Source organism: Strongylocentrotus purpuratus, unplaced genomic scaffold (genome assembly GCF_000002235.5).
Source record: "Strongylocentrotus purpuratus isolate Spur 01 unplaced genomic scaffold, Spur_5.0 spur5_scaffold_5, whole genome shotgun sequence".
NCBI lineage: Eukaryota > Metazoa > Echinodermata > Echinoidea > Camarodonta > Strongylocentrotidae > Strongylocentrotus > Strongylocentrotus purpuratus.
In genome coordinates this window covers 42539692-42560153 of record NW_022145611.1, presented here as the reverse complement: position 1 = coordinate 42560153, position 20462 = coordinate 42539692, and the positions used below count along the sequence as shown (strand labels likewise).

General features: G+C 38.0%; 1 protein-coding gene across 1 annotated transcript; it reads left to right on the top strand.

The window, feature by feature from the left end:
* The first annotated feature begins 6980 nt into the window (after positions 1-6980).
* On the top strand, positions 6981-20409 carry LOC575849 (protein SpAN). The gene is made up of 11 exons (XM_030999815.1): positions 6981-7104; positions 7547-7814; positions 8747-8882; positions 9628-9706; positions 10680-10886; positions 12171-12423; positions 13960-14060; positions 14376-15354; positions 16464-16665; positions 16893-17255; positions 19224-20409. Exons 1-11 carry the CDS (start codon positions 7018-7020, stop codon positions 19342-19344), a joined length of 2796 nt encoding a protein of 931 aa, XP_030855675.1. The 5' UTR covers positions 6981-7017; the 3' UTR covers positions 19345-20409.
* The last annotated feature ends 53 nt before the right edge of the window (positions 20410-20462 follow it).

Below are 20462 nucleotides of genomic sequence, written 5' to 3'. Positions count from 1 at the left end.
AAATCTCGCTGACTGTTTGCGTTATATTTGGCTACTTCAAGCCTTTTATCATTTTGCTACCGTAAACATTAGTTTGATGTGTTCAATTTTTATTTATTTCTTTTGTTTGTAATTGTATTTTGTGTGTGTGTGTTTGTTGGTGTGCTGTGAGAGTGTATGTGTAATGTCTGGCATTTGTGCTAATTGCAGAACTTCTATAACTTCTACTTCTACTCAGTCTTCATTTTGTATTGATTGCAACTCTATTATATTCCCATTTAATTATATTATCGATGATAACGAATTTTACTGGTCTGTATATACTTTTTTTCATATGAATTCACATGTTGACCTTAATAAACTTCAGGGTTTGAAATTTAATCCATTTGATACAGATTTCATGAGAACATCTGAAAATGAACTTTCAGATTGTGATTCTAATTCTATAAATACTGTTGTAAATCCATGTAAATATGTATTTGCTGATGATTTTTGTAGTAATTTCTCATGTAAACTTTCACATATTTCAATGCTACATTTAAATGCTAGGAGCTTAAGGAAAAAATTCGATGAATTTCTAATACTATTATCTTCTCTTTCTTATGAATTTAGTATTATTGGTATATCTGAAACGTGGTTTAGTAATAGTACAGAGTTGTCGTTATTTAAGTTGGATAATTATAATCTTCTACAATCATGTAGGGCCACACGTAGAGGTGGTGGAATTGCCCTTTATGTTAAAAAAGATTTAAATGTAACACTGCGATCCGACATTTCTTTTAGTACACCTGCATATGAAATTATTTTTAGTGAAATTCAAGGAAAACCGAAGCCAATTACCATTGGTTGTGTATATAGACCTCCAAATACTAATATAAATTGCTTTTATGATAAAATAAACGACATTCTAGTAAAACTGGAAGGTGAGCGAAGAGATGTTTATATTATGGGTGATTTCAATATTGATTTACTGAACTATAACACACATTGCAAAACAACTGATTTTCTAGATTTAATGTTTTCTTTTAATATGTATCCTTTGATTTCAAAACCCACTCGTATTACACCTTATAAAGCATCATTAATAGATAATATATTTACTAATACATTTCATAAAAGTAAATATTCAGGACTCATTTATTCTGATCTCTCTGATCATTTCCCAATATATTGTTTATGTAAAGATAAAGAAAACTATTTTGTTCCAACTCACAATAAGAATTATAAGAAAAGATTAATCGATGACAGAGGAATATTTATGTTCAAGGAGAAACTTGGTACAACTGATTGGCACACAGTATATGCTAACAATGATGTAAATGTATGTTATGACTATTTTATTGACAAGTTTCGTATGTTATATGATAAATGTTTTCCTGTATGTACTTCAACATCACGCAAATTTAGTCATAAAGTACAATTTAAGAAACCCTGGATAACTAATGGTATTCTGAGATCAATTAAGCGTAAACATAGAATGTATAAAGTTGCAGTTCATACATTAAATACAAGGAAAAAAATAGTATATAATGATTATAAAAACAGGTTAACCTCTATAATTAGAGCTTCAAAAGCTGAATATTATTCTAGGCTATTCTATTCAGTCAAAGGTGACATGGTTAAAACGTGGCGAGAAATTAATAATTTACTTGGAAAAAATAAACATAGTTCATTACCACAGAAAATGTTTTATGAGAATTCAACTTTCCATTCTTCAAAAGATAAAGCGCAGGCTTTCAACTCCCTTTTTATCAACATGGCTAAAAAACTTTCAGCGTCAATTCCAAATTTATCTAAATCATTTAACGACTTTTTGACTGCACCATGCATGTCCTCTTTGTTTCTGAATCCAACCTCCTCTCATGAAATAATTAGTCTCTGTCATGAACTCAAAATGTCTAAAGCAACCGGTCCAGATGATGTATTAACTTCTGTGTTAAAAAAAATGTATACACTTTTTTGTGGACCCATTGTGCAATATCTATAATAAATCTCTTGTCTCAGGAATATTTCCTAACAAACTTAAAGTGGCCAAAGTTATTCCGTTACACAAAAAAGGACCAGTAGGTAATATAGAAAATTACAGGCCAACTGCACTGTTGTCAACTTTTTCAAAATTACTCGAAAAGATTATGTTTAAAAGACTTTATACATTTTTGTTAACAAATAATTCCTTAGCTTCAGAGCAATTTGGTTTCCGGAAAAATCATTCCACGTCTTTAAGTAAATTAAACATTACAAATTATATAGCGCGTGCATTTGATGAAGGGAAATTTTGTTGTGGGGTATGTATGGATCTCTCCAAAGCATTTGATACCATCGACCATCACATCCTGCTTAAAAAATTGCATTATTAATGTATAAGAGGTGTTCCTCTAGAATGGTTTAGGAGTTATTTATTAGAAAGAAAACAGTATGTGATGGCCGATGGTACAGATTCTAATTGTTTGTGTATAAATACGGGTGTCCCGCAGGGATCTGTGCTTGGGCCACTGTTATTTTTGTTGTACATTAATGATATTTTAAATTCCTCAAGTATTTTAAAATTTTCATTATTTGCTGATGACACTGCTGTTATTTCTTCTCATAAAGATATTAATATACTAATTAGTAATATAAATTGTGAATTAAGGAAAATAAGTGAGTGGTATATTTGTAATAAGTTGTTTCTTAATGCTGAAAAAGCCCACTATGTAATTTTTCATTCTAAACAAAAAAAGATTCCTAGTCATGTTGCCCCGGTGCGTATTAAAGATGATGTTCTTAAGAAAACTGATATTGTTGATTTTTTAGGTATCAAACTTAATGAATCACTTGACTGGTGCCACCATATTACCCATATTTGTTCAAAAATTTCAAGGGGGGTTGGTATCATGTCATTCTTTAAAAAGACGTTGCCGAAACATATATTATTAACTATTTACAACAGTATTGTTTTACCACATATCAACTACTGTAATATTATTTGGGGTAATACTTACAAGACTCAATTATATAAAATTCATATTCTTCAGAAACGTGCTGTTCGTATAATTTCTAATTCTAACTATATGACTTCAAGTGCTCCTTTGTTTTAATGATTTGAAATGTTTGCCAGTCTTTGACCTCATAAAATTAAACAATTTAGTCTTCATGTTCGATTTTCATAAACAAAAGCTCCCATCAATATTTAATAACATGTTTAAAACAAATTCTTTTTACCATTCTTACGAAACCAGAAATAAATCAAACTATCATTTCCCCCTTGTACGTACTTCCTTGACCCAACATACTTTAAGATTCCAGGGTATACATGATTGGAATTCCTTACCTTATAATTTAAAAAGTAGTTCAACCCTCACAAAGTTTAAATATTCATGTAAACAGTTCTTGTTTAAACAAATGATATGCACTGAGTAAAATTTTCTGTACAATATTCTTCCTGCGGTGTGTATTGGTGTGTCTGTGTGCATGTGTGCATGTGAATGAATGAGGTGAGTGTATGTTTGTTTTGATAAGTTTTACAATATTTGTTATAATAATTTGCTTGTATGATTATTTTTGTACAGGGCCCCATTCTCACAAGCTTGCTTTTCTTGGGGTCCTTCCGATTTTGCTGTTAATTTGTTATGTATTTTATTCTGAATTTTTAATGGAAAATAAATGAAATGAATATTCTCTTACGTGCATGTATTTCAAACCTCACCCATTTCCAGACTTTGTCCGTCCGTCTCAATTCATTGTATCCACCCCTGTCCATTTCCACCTACATTTGAGGAATATGTTGACCTCTTTTTAAAACATTGCTAGTTCAGGTCTTCCACGATGTTAATGCAGATGTATATCACCCCCACCCCCTCCCTCCCTCCCCTCCTCCGAAATCAAAAGAAGTTTTTGGGGTTGAACAAATAAATAAATAGAAAGGATGCAGGATGGCATCTCACAATACCATCCAAAGTGATAAAGCCGTTTGATGAACGTCAGTTTGCTTCAAAACTTAACTGAGATTTATTATACATCTTATTAAATTGATTTGAATATCATTATTGTTATTATGAATGTTCAGTAGTGGATTGGGGAAAAGGGAGGATGCAAAGCCCCCCCCCCCCCTCCCTGGAACCCCTGCCACGGCGAAAACGTGTGACTGGCAATTTACTTAACCAATTGCATGTTTGTTTGAAATTGTGGACACATGTGACACAATGTAGAACATTAAATCCTGAATCCACCACTGTGCCACACCATTGATGTGCAAGCACTAGAAAGCACTATCAAGTTATCTGAGATCCGAATAAAAAGCAGTTAGGCCTATACTTCGGAAGGGAACCTCCCTCTTATAGGAATGTGATTCAAGGGAATGGAGGGGGAACAGTCAGGGACTAATAAGTGAAAAGTTTGGGGAATTAATCATAAGAAAGGAATGGATTTTGAAAGTCGAGATCACTAATAATGAGGTTTTTAATCCATTTCGTTACCCAACGATCAAGGTAATGGTTTATATCAACTGTTAGGTGGCGCTCTTTTAAATAGGGGACACATCGATTGGAGTGTAGCTTTTGTTGGCCGATCACTACTAATGCATGTTATTAAGTATGTATACTATGATGGTTTGTTTGTATGTATGTTTGACTATCAGTATGCTTGATTGACTTCCCATTGGATTGTCCTGTTTTCGTTTCGTTTTGTTTTGTGTCGTTTTGTCTCGTTTTGTTTATTTGTGTGGTTGTTTGCTTGTTTTGCTCTCTCGCCCCTCCCTTTCATTAAATTTCAATAAATAATTAGAGAAAGAAGACGACTCGTTGTACCTTTTTCGACTCTTAATCCTTGTCTAAATTCAGTTTCTTTTGACGTTTCATTAAACTATTAGAGAAAGAAGACGATTCGTTGTACTGTTCTCGACTATTAATCCTTGTTTGAATGAATTTCCCCTTCCTCCGCACGTAACGCGGAAGCTCTGACGTTTCATAAATTTATTAAAGAATGAAGACGATTCGTTGTACCATTCTCGACTCTTAATCCTTGTCTGAATTCAGCCCCCCCCCCCCTCTCGCGCGAAGCGCGTAAGCTTTGAAGTTTCATAAAATTATTAGAGAAAGAAGACGATTCGTTGTACCGTTCTCGACTCTTAATCATTTTTTCTACGTCCTCTTCTTTTTTTTTGGGGGGGGGGCGACCGCCCCCACCGCCCCCCTGGTTACGCGCTTGTATAAGTTAGATATGAACATATGGACTAACTCATTCACTAAATCAATTAATGATGATCAATTTAATTCATTTTGATATGACCTTAATTCAACTTCAGCAATTTTAATGATTCATTTATAATGATAATAATAATATTTCAGTTTTATATAGCGCGTAAAGTCATCTACGATGTCTCAAAGCGCTTTACATATATACTATTACCCCGGTCATTGGATTCAATACTTGCCCGCACACACTGTGTGCACAATCTCCACTCCCCGGGGAGCATTTCAGCCAGGCGTTACTTGACGCTCAAAAAACTGTTTGACCAACAATGATGGTCATATCCTATACCGGGTACCCACCTGGAGAGGATCAAGCACAGGATAGGTGCTTGCTTTCAATTTCATAATTGAATCGTATCGTGTATCGTGCAATATCTCCCATATTTCTCGGATTGAAATCTGAGGAGTAACATGCCAGTTGGCAACAGGGAAGAATTTTCGCTTTTGTGAAACCTCTACCATATGCCATTCCTTATTTACACTGTATCTTTTATCTCCCTGATTTGTATAATACGAGCTGAATTTTTATGGCCAAATAATAATAATAATTTAATCAAATGGCAACCACCTGGCATGTCTGGTATAGATTTTATATCTAGGTTATTGACAGATAATGTTAACAATCTTTATTTTAAAAACCAAGTCACACTTGCCTGTGTTTGTGAGAATTAATTAATTTCCCTAAATTATATTTTTGTTGTTTACAAAGACTCTTTCAAATCGGTGATTGTTAACCAGCAGTTAGCAGAGCATCAAATAATCAAATTATTTTTGATAATGATTAGAATTAAAGGATGGAAACCAAATCTTTAAAGACAAATTAAGAACGAAAACTCATTGCCAGACATGTGTATCGGATCTTTTTTTAATATTTTACTCTTATTAGTATTAAAGCAAAATGTAGTATGATGGAAAACACAATTATGATTGGTTACAGTTAGCCTACCTCATTGTTAAGTTACAATTTTTCTACGAATAAAGAACAAATGAAATATCTGTTTCAGGGTTGTTGTTGTTGTTGTTTTGTTTTTCTTCTTTTTTCTTTGATGCAGATCTATGGTATTGTATCGAGTATCAAGGTTTGTCGATTTTTGTTTGAATTAGATAAAATATATGCTGTCAAATCAAAAAGTTTACTGCTGTCGATTATCAAGATCAGTGGTGCAGATGATCAAAATGACAGATCGCAATTTCGACATCTGACATCTCTGTCCCTTAAACACGGACCTCTAAAATGGGTACAACCATGCAATCAAAATCTTTGTTATTTGGAACAAAAGACAAAACTTTTCCTTAAGGCTTATTTTGTTTTTAAGTGTTTTCAACACACATTTTGTAAGATTAATAAGTTTGCTACTGTGGCGAAGCGTGGATCCAGGCAATCATTGAGGGGGCACTGCGTTCTAACACATTGAATGAGATGTCAATGTATATGTCTTATTATGTTCCTCTCAAGCTTGTTTACCTCTCCTCTATTCTTTCTTTCTCTTCCCTCTCCCTATCATTTTCGCAAATCAATCAGGGGCACAATCTTTCTGCTACGCTAATTTAACATGATTATGGACAAACAGAGATGCACTGTTAATATTTGCCATGTGAATGTTTAGTCATGTAATTAAAATGCGTTCAATTATTTACTTTTGAAAGTTGGCAAATAATTTTTACAAAATGAAAATTGGAAGTAATTTATTGCAAAACAAGGATATAATAATAATATAAAGGTATAATTTTGTATAAATAGACCAAGCACTAGGAATAGAATCCCATAGCACTTCTTATTCACCTGAATATCTATCAGTTGAATACTAAGATGAAGAGAGCCTTTGCAACAAGCGTCTTGTTGACCTGTTTGGTTGCCGGAATACTCGGCAAGCCATTAACTAAGGAGTCAGAAAAGGTATCCATTGGGACACAGCTTCGTTTATAATTTAATGATTAAGATATACCTCTCGAATAAGAAAATGAAAATCAGTTATCAACTGTTTTCTAGATTTTTGTTTCAGTAAAACATTTTCGTGTGACACGATTCCTTTTTCTGGTTAGTTTTTAGAATTTGTCAAGTTTTAGCCCATTCTGTCGATGATCAACGTCTGGCGCATAAAGTATTTTCAAACTATTTCCATGTTAAGCTAATGTCCATGGCACACGAAGCGTCATTTCTATTGCGTTATTATCTATTATAATATCGAACAATCAACGACGCGTGACGTTTAAAATGGTGTATGTAACGCGTTTACTTTTAAATGGTACGTCAAGTACCGCGCCAGTCACTGACGCAGTCAACTCGCATTACAATGTTCTGTGTTGCATTACAAGTTCTATGTTCCATTACGATCTAGGAACGTCCCATGAGGAAGCTGGAATTCAACGGACAAGTCGTTTACGTGCCCGTTGCAGAGAAATTGGCTGATCCATTCTCAAGCACGATACCTGGTGATGAACAGAAGACGGATATGATCCTGAACGAAGAACAGAAAGAATATATTCGGCAGCAGAAAGAGGAACACAAAGATGGACGAACCAAGAGGAAGGCTGTGAGGGATGTTTTGAAAAGATGGACCAAAGTCGGTGGAGACGTCATTGTGCCATTCACCATGGATAGCCCAGGTAAGTTTGAGTTTCGACTAAGACACGTCTTAAACTAAACAACAACAAAAACAACAACAACTACACCATTTATTTTCCATTTCTTAATTCCAATCCAAGTAACCTTACTTAAATGGTGGCCATTGTCTTATCAAAAGCCCATCACACACTATACGATTCAACTGCGACTCTATTTTCGAAAAGGAAAAATCGCGATTACATTGTGAGATTTAAACATATCCGATCTCCAGGATAGAGGTTCATTGTGATATTACGAATGTTTAAAATTACAATCCTTGTGTGGAGTAAAGGACAATTTAGCGTCTAATCGTAGAAAATCGAATGACAGGTCTATCGTCACTACGTGCCTGTGCCTGCAAGCTCAGTGTAGAAACAAATGCCTACCTTCCTCGTTTGCAGATGGACCCCCCCCCCAAACAACAACAACAACAAAAAAGGGAAAAACGAGAAAAAAAGGGAAAGAAATATTTTCTAGCTCACAATTTTCAAAACAATCGCAACTAATCTAAGCGATTTCAATGGCCTTGCGAATCACGTTTTGTAATGTGTGAACAGAACAATCACATAATAATCCAAACATGATTGGTAGGGGGTATGCAATGTCTTCTAGAGTTGATTTCTCGAAAGTCTTTGCAACCTCAAAACACTATTGATCTAACGTGAGAAGTAATACGCAAGGTTCGGCAGCTCAATTAATTTTGGACACCCCCCCCCCCCCATCCGGCCCTCCTTCCCCTATGTATCAGGAATATATAACATTGCCTTCACCTGATGATTTTTGTATTGTGAAACTAAACGTTATTAATAACAATTTTGTATGCAAACATTTATTGTGCATTAGCGACTTTTTAGATGATTATGATATTGTATCACATTTTCAACCCAAATCATAAATTCTTTGCATATTTCCTTTATCATGATACTCGTTATAGCTAATGATATACCATATATCTACGAAGCAATGGATCATTGGTCGACTAAGGCATGTGTGAAGTTTGAAACTTACTCTTCGGATCGTTCCTCAACACTGGGTCACAACCAGAGGCTTCGTTTCCATAAGGCGGATGGGTAAGAAGCGATAATTGCTTTTCTCTCCAGAGCTTTTCTAGAGCCGTTAATATAACCTCAACTTAGTACTATTTACGGCTGGGCGATTAAAAAAAAAATTGTATACATTTTATTAAAATTGTAAAATGTTAACATGTTTTTTTAATATTTTATTTTAATCAACAATATTTTTTTGTTGAAAATTTTGTTGAAGCAGGATATAAAAGAAATATACCCTGCCTTCTTTTGGAGCTCCTGGTTGAAACTATCAAGACAGTATATATTTGTATACTTTATCCATCATTTCAATTTAGTTAGCAAATGATAGGGTTTTTTGGCCAATAAAGTGATTGTACCCTCGTCGGTTAAAAAATTTAACATATTGTTTGCTTGTTGGCACTGATTTTCTTCAACTTTGTCGTCAGTGTACTTTTCTTACCACTGGTGGCAGATTTTGATTTGATTTTAATTGATGTTTATTTATTCCATTACATCAACATATTTTACATTTACAAGCATAAGCTAGTCCAAGAAAATTCATGAAGCGATTAATGTAGAATTAATTTTTCAACAGATCTTCTTTTTTTTTTAATCGGTGCTTTTCCTTCATGTTTTCATAATAAAAACAAGAAATCAACTCCGAAAAAATGGAGCATTCTCCCAAAGGTAATTAACACAAATTAAACAGACATTTTTTGTTGAAATTCGAGGAAAATATCAGACTTTTGACGACCTGTCCAAAATGAATACATTTCTTCGATTTCAGGTGCTCGTCATACGTCGGTAGGCAACCTACAAGCCAGATGCAACCACAGAATATATCAATTGGAACTGGGTGTTTACAGGTATCTTAAGCTATGGTCACATTACCTAAAAGGAGCCTGCTCGGCGGCCGGGCGGCGAGTTTTGACCCAATTTTGCCCAGGCCCCGAGCGGCGGCCGCCCGGGCACCGCTTGTTTTTAGGGCATCGCTCGGTCGCTGCTGAAGTTTTAGCGCGGAGTTAAAATTCGGGTGGCGCCTGCTCACTTTCACTCGCCGGCCTTTCACGTGCCCGGGCGGTCCCCGTCAGGGCACCGACTTAATCACCGTCGAGCGATTTAGGTCAAAAATCAAAGCCGCTAGGTCAAAGGTAGCCTTTTGACAAGGCCTCGTGACTCTGGCTAAGCGGCTGAGATGAGTCTAGATACCCGGAGTGAACGCGCGACCGAGTGACGAATGTCACGAGGGCTTCTCGCTCTCTCGTTCACTCGGGTTTTCGCGATTAGTCTCGTTTTAGTCGCTCGGCGTCTATCAGACATGTGGCCTTGTTTAAAGGCTAAGTCAAAAGCTGCAGGGTGTTCGCCGCTGTCGCCGCTGGGAGATCAGTCGGTCACTGGGCGGCGAGTTAAAAATGGGTCAGCAACCTTTGACCTAGCGGCTTTGATTTTTGACTTAATCGCTCGACGGCGAACGCTCGATTAGGTCGGTGTGCGGGCCGCCCGGGCACCGAGCGTTCCAAAAAAGGATTGCAAAAACATAAGTGGGACAATGATGGTTTTGCTCCCTTATTCAAACTCAAGAAATGAAGCGGTTGAAAGGTTGTAAATAGAAGACCATAGGAACGAAACATCTGTATAAAGCGAGGGGGAGGTAGGTCAGGGGCTACTTTCAAGTTATTTAATTTCCCTTCAGATTAAAAAAAAATAAGCTGCCTCAAACTCAAAGTCAAATTAGCAACTAATCAGAAAGATACCGGTACAAAATAATGAAATGCTATCCGTTATGGGGTATTATTGAACTTGAAGACGCTTAAAGACATTATTTGCACTTGTTTTCAGTTGGGAACCATCGCTCATGAGATCGGGCACGCAATGGGATTCCAACATGAGCAGTCGAGACCAGACCGCGACGACCATGTCGAAATTTTTTGGACAAACATCGAGACAGATCAACAACACAATTTTGACAAGGAGTCACTTGATGACGTTATGGCTAGCGAAGTAGTCAAATATGATCTCACATCTGTCATGCATTACGGACCATACGTAAGTTCATAGTCTCCGGATATTCGCATGCATTAAAAAAATCTCCATTCTTTTATTTTACAAAAGAATGATTTTGTTAATAAATAATTGTTAATATATTTTTTAAATAATTTGTATATATCGGTGACGTTCGAAAAACATGTTTCTAGGTTACCTAAGTGCCTCCCGATGGCCAATAAAGAACAATAGCTCGTAAGAACGTTTCGTGAAGCTTCATTTTCTCTTAGATTTGGCAAGACTGAATGACTGTCTTAGGCCATCGGTCGACTGGCCGGATTTCCTAAGAGTTGAAAACTGCTGCAATCTGAGGAACCTCGGAAAACCAAGGAGATTTGAGGCGAGCATCGACTCTCCTTGGTAAAACCATGGACCTACCACTGCTCTTATATTTTGGAGCCTGCAAGCGGCTAATATGGGGGAGGGGGGGGGGGTACCCGTACCTGAGCATACTTTGGTATCTGGTACTTTGGGAGGTCTTATGGGGGCATCGTCAGAGGTGAACAAGAGAACACAGATATCGAGTGGGGGAAGAGTGGGGAAGGGTGTTTATTAGGAAGTGGTCCCTTTTTATATATCGACCTCCCACTTTCTCTTTCTCTCATCATCTCTGTATCTTTGATTTGTTTGGTTTGTGTTTATTTCACCATTCAATTGGGGACATAATATGGACGGGGACCTAGGAGTCAGGGTGCTAAGAAGCTTCTCTTCCCATCAATAAGTAGGTTATATAGGGGGCTCCAGCTTAGAGAGAAAGGGCACCATAAAGGCGTGATAATTTGTCCACCTTTTCGCATGCTTGTCAGTATTATGAAAGAAAAATGCATCCTTCAGCACCTTAATGAAAGAGTCGCTTCAAGATAGCCTATATGCTCTTTTCCAAAAGCACTGGTGAATTCCGGCTACTAATTGATATATTTGGTAAATTATTATATCTATCCGGACTTGATGAATATAGTGTAGTCCCATATACATCTTTCTGTTTACAGTACTTGTAACTCTACCAAGACTGGGCCAAATTTCTTATCGTTTTAATGATTCAAGAACCTTGCAGTACACACCAATACTTGCTAGATGACCAACCTTTTCTGATCGATTCCACGTTTCTTTCACAATGAAATCCCATGACCAGAACTAGTCTATACCTTTAAAATGGGTGGTACATCTTGAAATCAAAATGTAAATCTTCGTTTTCATCTTCTTTTAAAATACACCTGTATTGGTATATTCAAAACATCTCAAGGACTATACTCCTGGTTAATATCAATCATTTATATCGCCACACAGGGATTCGCCATCAATGAAAACATACCGACGTTGGTAACAAAGCGACCATTCGACATGCAGTACATCGGTCAAAGGTCTGGTCTCAGTTTCTACGATGTCAAATTAGCAAACTATATCTACAACTGTAATTCTACTTGTGACCCCCTTCTGGACTGCGCCAACGGAGGCTTTGTAGACAAAACATGCACATGTCAATGCCCCCCTGCTTGGACGGGGGCGCTCTGCAACGAAAACTCAAATGTACCCGAAACAGGTGAGTTGCGTAATACTATTTAGTAGTACGCTGGGTACAGTTTTGCCTTTTGCCGAGGGGGAGGGGATGGGGAAAGGGGGGGGGGGCGGTGACGCATTTTACCCGTATATCAAATCTTAGTTGTCTAAATTTGGCAACAACAATAACAATAAACATGACAATAACAGAAACAACAACAAAATGATTTATCAAAGACGGGTGTTATTTCCTCATCTTATAATTTAATAAGCCAAAATTATGTATTTAGGAAAGATATTCAGGCACCTATATTATGCCTGAATTTGGAATTAAAACTAAAGAACAAAAACTGAACACCAGCCTTCTCGCCTCATAATTACCTTCAATATGTCGCTCGGGCCAGCAATATTACAAAAGAATACCGTTGTGGGCCACTGAATGTTACATACCCATGCTTCACCTGGTGGTGGAATGTTTTCACAACAATTTTCCTATTCATGGATAAGTTTTATACTTCTTTATTCTTGTTTGACGTAATAATGATTTTGTTTGTTTCAATTCAACAGTGATGACAGATAATTCGAGCGAGCAAATCGAACTAGTAGATTTTGATGCTTTTATTCACATCAGCAGACATTGATACAGGATTACGAATCCACTTAATTGCAAAATAAAGAGAACTGATCATGTTATTATAGTCTTTAAAACAAATCATAAATCGATGACCAGGCATAATTATGTTCCTGCAACAATTATTTCCGGATTTATTGACAGGTTTAGAGTAAGGTTTACCGTGTTGGGTCTAAGGTTGACGTGAAAAATTGGGGTAGTTTAGGAAAGTGACGCGGATCATGTCATCCAAACTATTAAACTTCATCATAATATACCTCACTTAAGAAATCCAGGAATCTGATTGGTCGAAATTGGAGTCGTGATTTTAGCCATTTCCGTTAAGGAACGAAAATGACCAAACTGGTTAATAGTCTAAGAGTAAGATCCCTAAAAATTCCGGTTACCATGCAAATGATTAAATTTTGCTTCGATACCCATTGGTTTACGTGTAAAAATGTTCTTTGAGCGAGCGCGGACACCATACAGTGCTTTTTGTCTGCGATTCCCAACTGATCGAAAATTTCAGTCTTTTTTCCAGCAAACATAAATAGACAGTTTCACAGACTTTCCGTGATGTTTTAACCAATCTTTTCGAGAACTTACACCTCTTGCCATGACCCAGAGGCGCGCCGCCCACCCAGGGCCGCCTCTGGGTCATGGCAAGACGTGAGTGCGTTCTCTTGAGCCTATGAAAAGCTAGGCCTCTCGAAGCAGCCGATACCTCTAAACTAATGAACAAGGTTCATAGCGGGGCGGTATCTTCACTTCTATCCTTCGTGTTAACCAACCCCTGCATAAATGTTTCACTATGAGCCATTATTCTTTTCTATAAAATTGTATTAATCAAACCCCGACCATGATACGTCATATTATATGATGTCAACTTAACATTCTCTTTCTCTCTGCTCGTTCTGTTTAATATACTGTTTTTATTTTTCTCTCTCCTTCTCTCTCTCTCTCTCAAAGTTACTGAGATCACCAGAACTGAGCCATCTGGGGAGATCACATCCCCTGACTATGAATCTGGACAGTACTCCATAAACTCAGCCAGCATGATTTATATCGTTGTGAGTTAAATTATCTCTGTCTTCTTCCTGCCCACCAACCCGACTCTAAACCGTCTCCAAAATGACCGATTCCTGGCCATTTGTAAGGATGTAATATTTTACGCGGCCTGTTGTCTATTATGCAGATGGTAGAAGAATTATTAAGAAAAGATCACGGTAGAGTATAACATGTAATTAGGAGTTAGAATTTCCACTCTTTACTTTCTAACACAAAAATTATCCTGAAGGAATTTAAGCATATTTATTGTTTATGTGGCAACGCTGGAAATATTACGACTAAATTGTTGAAAGCTAGCCTTGTCTTTAATTTCAAAGGGCCAACCTGGAGCTACGATTACATTAACGTTTGACGCATTCGATATGGAAGCTCTAGACGGTGGCAGGTGTTGGGACTACGTTCAGGTCAACAGTGATGACCCGCGATACGGAGGAGAGAAGTATTGTGGAAACGAAATACCAGCCCCAATCGTAGCAAAAGATAACATAATGATCTTGTTCTACTCCGACGAAACATATACCGGCAAGGGATTCAGGGCCCATTTTACTATTGATCAACCACTAACAGAAGAACCCGTCGTAACTACCAGAGCACCAACCACACCTGGAGTAACTACCGAAGCACCAACCACACCTGTCGTAACTACCAAAGCACCAACCACACCTGTAGTAACTACCAAAGCACCAACCACACCTGTAGTAACTACCAAAGCACCAACCACACCTGTCGTAACTACCAAAGCACTAACCACACCTGTAGTAACTACCGAAGCACCAACCACACCTGTAGTAACTACCGAAGCACCAACCACACCTGTTGTAACTACCAAAGCACCAACCACACCTGTAGTAACTACCGAAGCACCAACCACACCTGTCGTAACTACCAAAGCACCAACCACACCTGTAGTAACTACCGAAGCACCAACCACACCTGTAGTAACTACCAAAGCACCAACCACACCTGTCGTAACTACCAAAGCACCAACCACACCTGTAGTAACTACCGAAGCACCAACCACACCTGTAGTAACTACCGAAGCACCAACCACACCTGTTGTAACTACCAAAGCACCAACCACACCTGTAGTAACTACCAAAGCACCAACCACACCTGTCGTAACTACCAAAGCACCAACCACACCTGTAGTAACTACCGAAGCACCAACCACACCTGTCGTAACTACCAAAGCACCAACCACACCTGTAGTTACTACCGAAGCACAAACCACACCTGTAGTAACTACCAAAGCACCAACCACACCTGTCGTAACTACCAAAGCACCAACAAGTGAAGGTATACCAAAGAGTTCTTGTTCTCTTTTCATCATGGATGCCGAAACTTTTCAATTGTATAATATAGAGTATAGTAGGTACACCCTCTTAGACCGGTCAGATATGACGCGGTAAACCGTACGAAAAAACGAAGGAAAGAACGCCGCGTTAGAAAAGAATGAATGGCAACTGCGAGCTACAAACGTGACAAATTTGAAGCTTATTACACTATTACACGCCATTATGATTTTTTTTAATTGCCGCGATTTCCGCTGCATATCTGAACGAGGCTTCAGAATTCTAGATACTGGATTATCTTCCTATTTATGAAGAATAACAATTCTACTGAATTACTTCCTGGGCTTTCAAAATGGTCTTTAAAATGTAAATCCTGAAATACAAGTACATGTACTCTGTATAGTGTGTTTGAGCCCAGGTATGTGTCGGTACAACGATTCTCAAATTACACAACGGGGGAATGCCTATGCCAAACAAATCATGTGTACCACTAGATTGCTGACAAAATCGTTGCTTTCTGAACATTTATTTCAATATTTGATCAGGTAATCCAAAATAGAGAGCACACTAATAGTATGTGTGAGTTTAAAATCGAATGACAAGGAATAATTATTTTCACACTGCTAAACCGAAAGATTATTAGCCGATCGGGATAAGGTAATTTTGTGTTTGGAGTGTTGTCGATGTGATTATTATATACGTGTGTTCGTATATATATTTATATATAAATGTGAAACATATTATTGACATCATCATCATTAACGTTATTATTATTTGTATCTTTATTATCATTTGTATTATTATTATTATTATTATTATTGTTATTGTTCTTGTTGTTATCATTATCATGGAAATATTTGAGGGTGTCTTTTTACAAGGGGGTGGGGTGGTTGGGCAATCCGACACTAAATGTATTCCCATACATCCACAGCCCTGTCTCCATAAACATTAACGATTAATCGTAAGTCATCCAATCAATCGTAAACTTTTACAAACAATTTTCTCTTTAGTACAGAGCAGCGATCGGTTTGAATCACATGCAATTGTTTATAGGGTGAGGCACAGAAGTACATTTATCAAATTACCATTGTTCATTTTCATTTTCTCCCTCAGCGCCACTGAGTACCTTAACATCCCCAAACTACCCGAATACTTACAATGCGTGGCAAAAGAAAGTCTACCGCCTTACTACTGCTGTAGGCAAAAAGATTTATCTAAAGATCGATGAAATGGATATTGAAGAGGGCAGTAATGGATGTAACTATGACGTCCTTATCGTCGATCTCAGAGGTACTGACGAGGTTTTGAAAACAAGGTAAATAAATCAAGTTTAGATGCATTAAAGAATAATGATTGTCTCGCAAATGTTAGTCTAATTTGATCCGAGTCGGTTGGATTTTTTAGATAATAATAATTCTAAATGTAAAATCACTTCCCTTCCTCTCCCAAATATATAATAATGATATAATGGCAAAGTTGAATTGAGAGGGGCCTTATGCCATGATATCACGGATGACATCGTATTTTGGTGGTATATTTCAGACTTTGTGGATCCAGGACTAACGTTGGTCCATTCGAATCCGTGTCGAACAAAATGAAGCTGACACTCATCACCGATGGATACATAGAGAGGAAAGGCTTCAAGGCATCCTACAAGAGTATCACAGAATCCACATGCGGAGGAACCTTCGCTGGGGAGTCCGGTATAGTCGAGTCACTTAACTACCCCATACACTACCCTAACCAGATACTCTGTGATTACGTCATTCGGGTAGATCCTGGAAAGGTCATTAGGTTGACATTCAGTGATTTGGACGTGGAATATGGACGTAATTATCTTTGCCAGTATGACTGCCTAAAAGTGATTCAACTGAACCAATATGACCAGGAAGAGACTCTATTGAGGTATGTAACTTACGTACAAACAAACATACTAACGTAGCTAGCTGAATAGCTAACGAACGAGCTGTAACTAACTAGAGGTGTCGTGGTCGAGTGGGTATGTCAGCGGACTGTGGATCACAAGGTCTGCGGTTCAAGTCCCACCGCGGGACTAATGTCCTTTGGCAAGACATTAATCTACATTTACCACTCTCCACCCAGGTGTTAAATGGGTACCCGGTAGGATGCGAAAGCTAATGTGGTTTGATTAGCAATGGCGCTTGTAAAATGGCGACTGGCTGGAAGGCTACCCAGGGAGTGGAGAATGTGCATACCTTGTGTGCGTGTAAGCATGAATCCGATGACCGGGGTAATAATATATATCTGTAAAGCGCATTGAGAGGGCCTGCGGTCCTGAAATGCGCTATATAAGGACGAACTATTATTATAACTATTATTATTATTAACGAATTAGCTATCTTACGCGCTAACTAACGAACGAACTAACTTCAGTAGCGTATCAAGGGATTATGGCGCCTGGGCAAACTTCAAAACAGCTCAAAAATACACTTCAGATTTTCTCGTATTTCCTCGAAATTGGTAAACGAATTTTGTTTGAAAACTAAACAATTAGATGTGGGAGCAATTCGACAGAGCAGAATAAATGTTAGCTTTAAAATAATTCACCCCCTCTCGGACACTAACCACTCGGACAACTACTCCCACCCCTCCCTCCCTCTCGTACACTAACCACTCGGACAACTACTCCCACCCCTCTCTCCCTCTCGTACACTAACCACTCGGACAACTACTCCCACCCCTCTCTCCCTCTCGTACACTAACCACTCGGACAACTAATCCCCTCCCTCCCTCTCGTACACTAACCACTCGGACAACTTCTCCCACCCCTCCCTCCCTCTCGTACACTAACCACTCGGACAACCACTCCCACCCCTCCCTCTCGGGCACTAACCACTCGGACAACTACTCCCACCCCTCCCTCTCGGGCACTAACCACTCGGACAACTACTCCCACCCCTCCCTCCCTCTCGTACACTAACCACTCGGACAACTACTCCCACCCCTCCCTCCCTCTCGTACACTAACCACTCGGACAACCACTCCCACCCCTCCCTCTCGGGCACTAACCACTCGGACAACTACTCCCACGGTCCCACCCCTCCCTCCCTCTCGTACACTAACCACTCGGACAACTACTCCCACCCCTCCCTCCCTCTCGGACACTAACCACTCGGACAACTACTCCCACCCCTCCCTCCCTCTCGTACACTAACCACTCGGACAACTACTCCCACCCCTCCCTCTCGGGCACTAACCACTCGGACAACTACTCCCATCCCTCCCTCTCGGACACTAACCACTCGGACAACTTCTCTCATCCCTCCCTCTCGGACAATAACAACTCGGAAAACTAATCCCACCCCTTCCTCTCGGACATAACTAATCGGACGAATCTCCAGACAACCAATCCCGTATACAACTGATACCTCAGTCATACCACCAGACCGATTCCAAACCGACAAATTTTAGGCCATTGCTAATGTAATTGTTGGTTCGGTCTGTTGTCGATCACCGGGTTTCATCAAGCCTTAATTTTTTTTCTCAAATCGGAATCATTTTTCGTTGATGAAACACCCTCCTGGTGTCGGTTTCGTTCGTACGACTGAAGTATGAGTTTACCAGAAGTCTTGAGATCAATCCAGAAAGATCCGGATCAATAAATTGCAAGTTTTTTTTGTGCAACTTTATATATTTTTATTCAAGACCCATATTCTCATCTTTTGATTGGTGTCATGCAAGTCATAAATAATCACTGTCAACTGATTGGGAACTATAATGGACGGAAATTTCACACTTAAGCTCTTAATTGATTAAACGATTTATAAATAATACACATTGTAATAGAACTTCGATAAGGAGATCAGCAAAGCAGTACACTCTATTTTGTATTATTCTATATTTATAATGCAGCCTGGAAGGGGCGTATCCACCATTCCCAATTGTGTCTCGGACCAACCAGCTCACTCTTCGCTTATCATCTGATGCGTATGTTGGAGGCAAAGGTTTCCAGGTTTCATATCTTGCTATCTAATTCCTCAGTCACATCTTCAAATCGACTCCAAACTGACTCTAAACCGACCGGTTTTTACTCCATCATTATGACCATGCGGTCGGTCTGTTCGCGGTGTGGAGTCGGTCTCGCTGGTGTGACTATAGGGTATTGATAAACATGGACATAATAACGAGCAGACTTTCATCATTTCTTCTTAACTGTTGAACGATTAATTGTTTAAGCTAAATTATATTTGAAATTCTATTCTGTACTACCTTATGAGGGCATTTAGATATTTTAGAAGAAGAGAATATTGCTACTTTAAAGAGGATTGATCTTTCATGATAACATTAGTCTGAGTGGAAGAGGAAACGAAGTATTGAACAAAATGACAAAAATATGGTATTAAAAAAAAAGCTCTAAATCTTTTTAGTAGGCAAGAACAAATAATCATCATGAAGAAACTCCGAGCGAAAATTCAGCCATGTTTGATATCATAAACGGAGACCAATCCTTAGATTTATTGTGTAAATCATTTTCAAATTCATTTAAATATACCAATACTAAATTCGTTATGAAACACATATATTTCACATGGTGTTTTAAAGATAACATATTGTTATACCCTCTTATGTGAAATATAATCACTCTATCATAAAATTAAGAATGATAATAATGTTGTAGTAGTTCTATATAAATAAACAAAATATGTCGGCTTCTCCTTGAATGACGTCACACGCCCGCGTTGCCAAATGGAAGATCACTATAGCGCTCATTACTTTCAAAAAAATAACTTTCGACTGTCTTATCCCATACATGTCTTTTCCTTGAATTCAATTCCTCTTCAATATTTTACGTCGTAAGATAGTATTGTGTCCTCTGTTCACTCTAAACCATGACAAATTGTAAATTTTACCCCAGAGTGGGCAGATTAAAAAATATGGCTATTATTTAGAGTGTGTATTCATTTCCTGTTTAAATATCTGTTTGTCGTACTTAGTTTCTAATATAAGTAGTCATGCCATTCGTTGGTGAATTAAGTTACAGGTCATCAGAATCAATGTAATAATAGCGAGTATTGAATAAATAGTTATTGAATGAAAATATCTTTTGTCTATTGGTATTCATTCGTCTGCTGTTTGGACATTTTTCTATGT

Excerpts from the sequence above, each read along its gene's own strand:
- LOC575849 (XM_030999815.1), top strand. The coding sequence starts at position 7,018 with ATGAAGAGAGCCTTTGCAACAAGCGTCTTGTTGACCTGTTTGGTTGCC. Across the intron at positions 7,105-7,546 it reads TAACTAAGGAGTCAGAAAAG|GAACGTCCCATGAGGAAGCT; the intron begins GTATCCATTGGG and ends ATTACGATCTAG. Across the intron at positions 8,883-9,627 it reads CGTTTCCATAAGGCGGATGG|GTGCTCGTCATACGTCGGTA; the intron begins GTAAGAAGCGAT and ends CTTCGATTTCAG.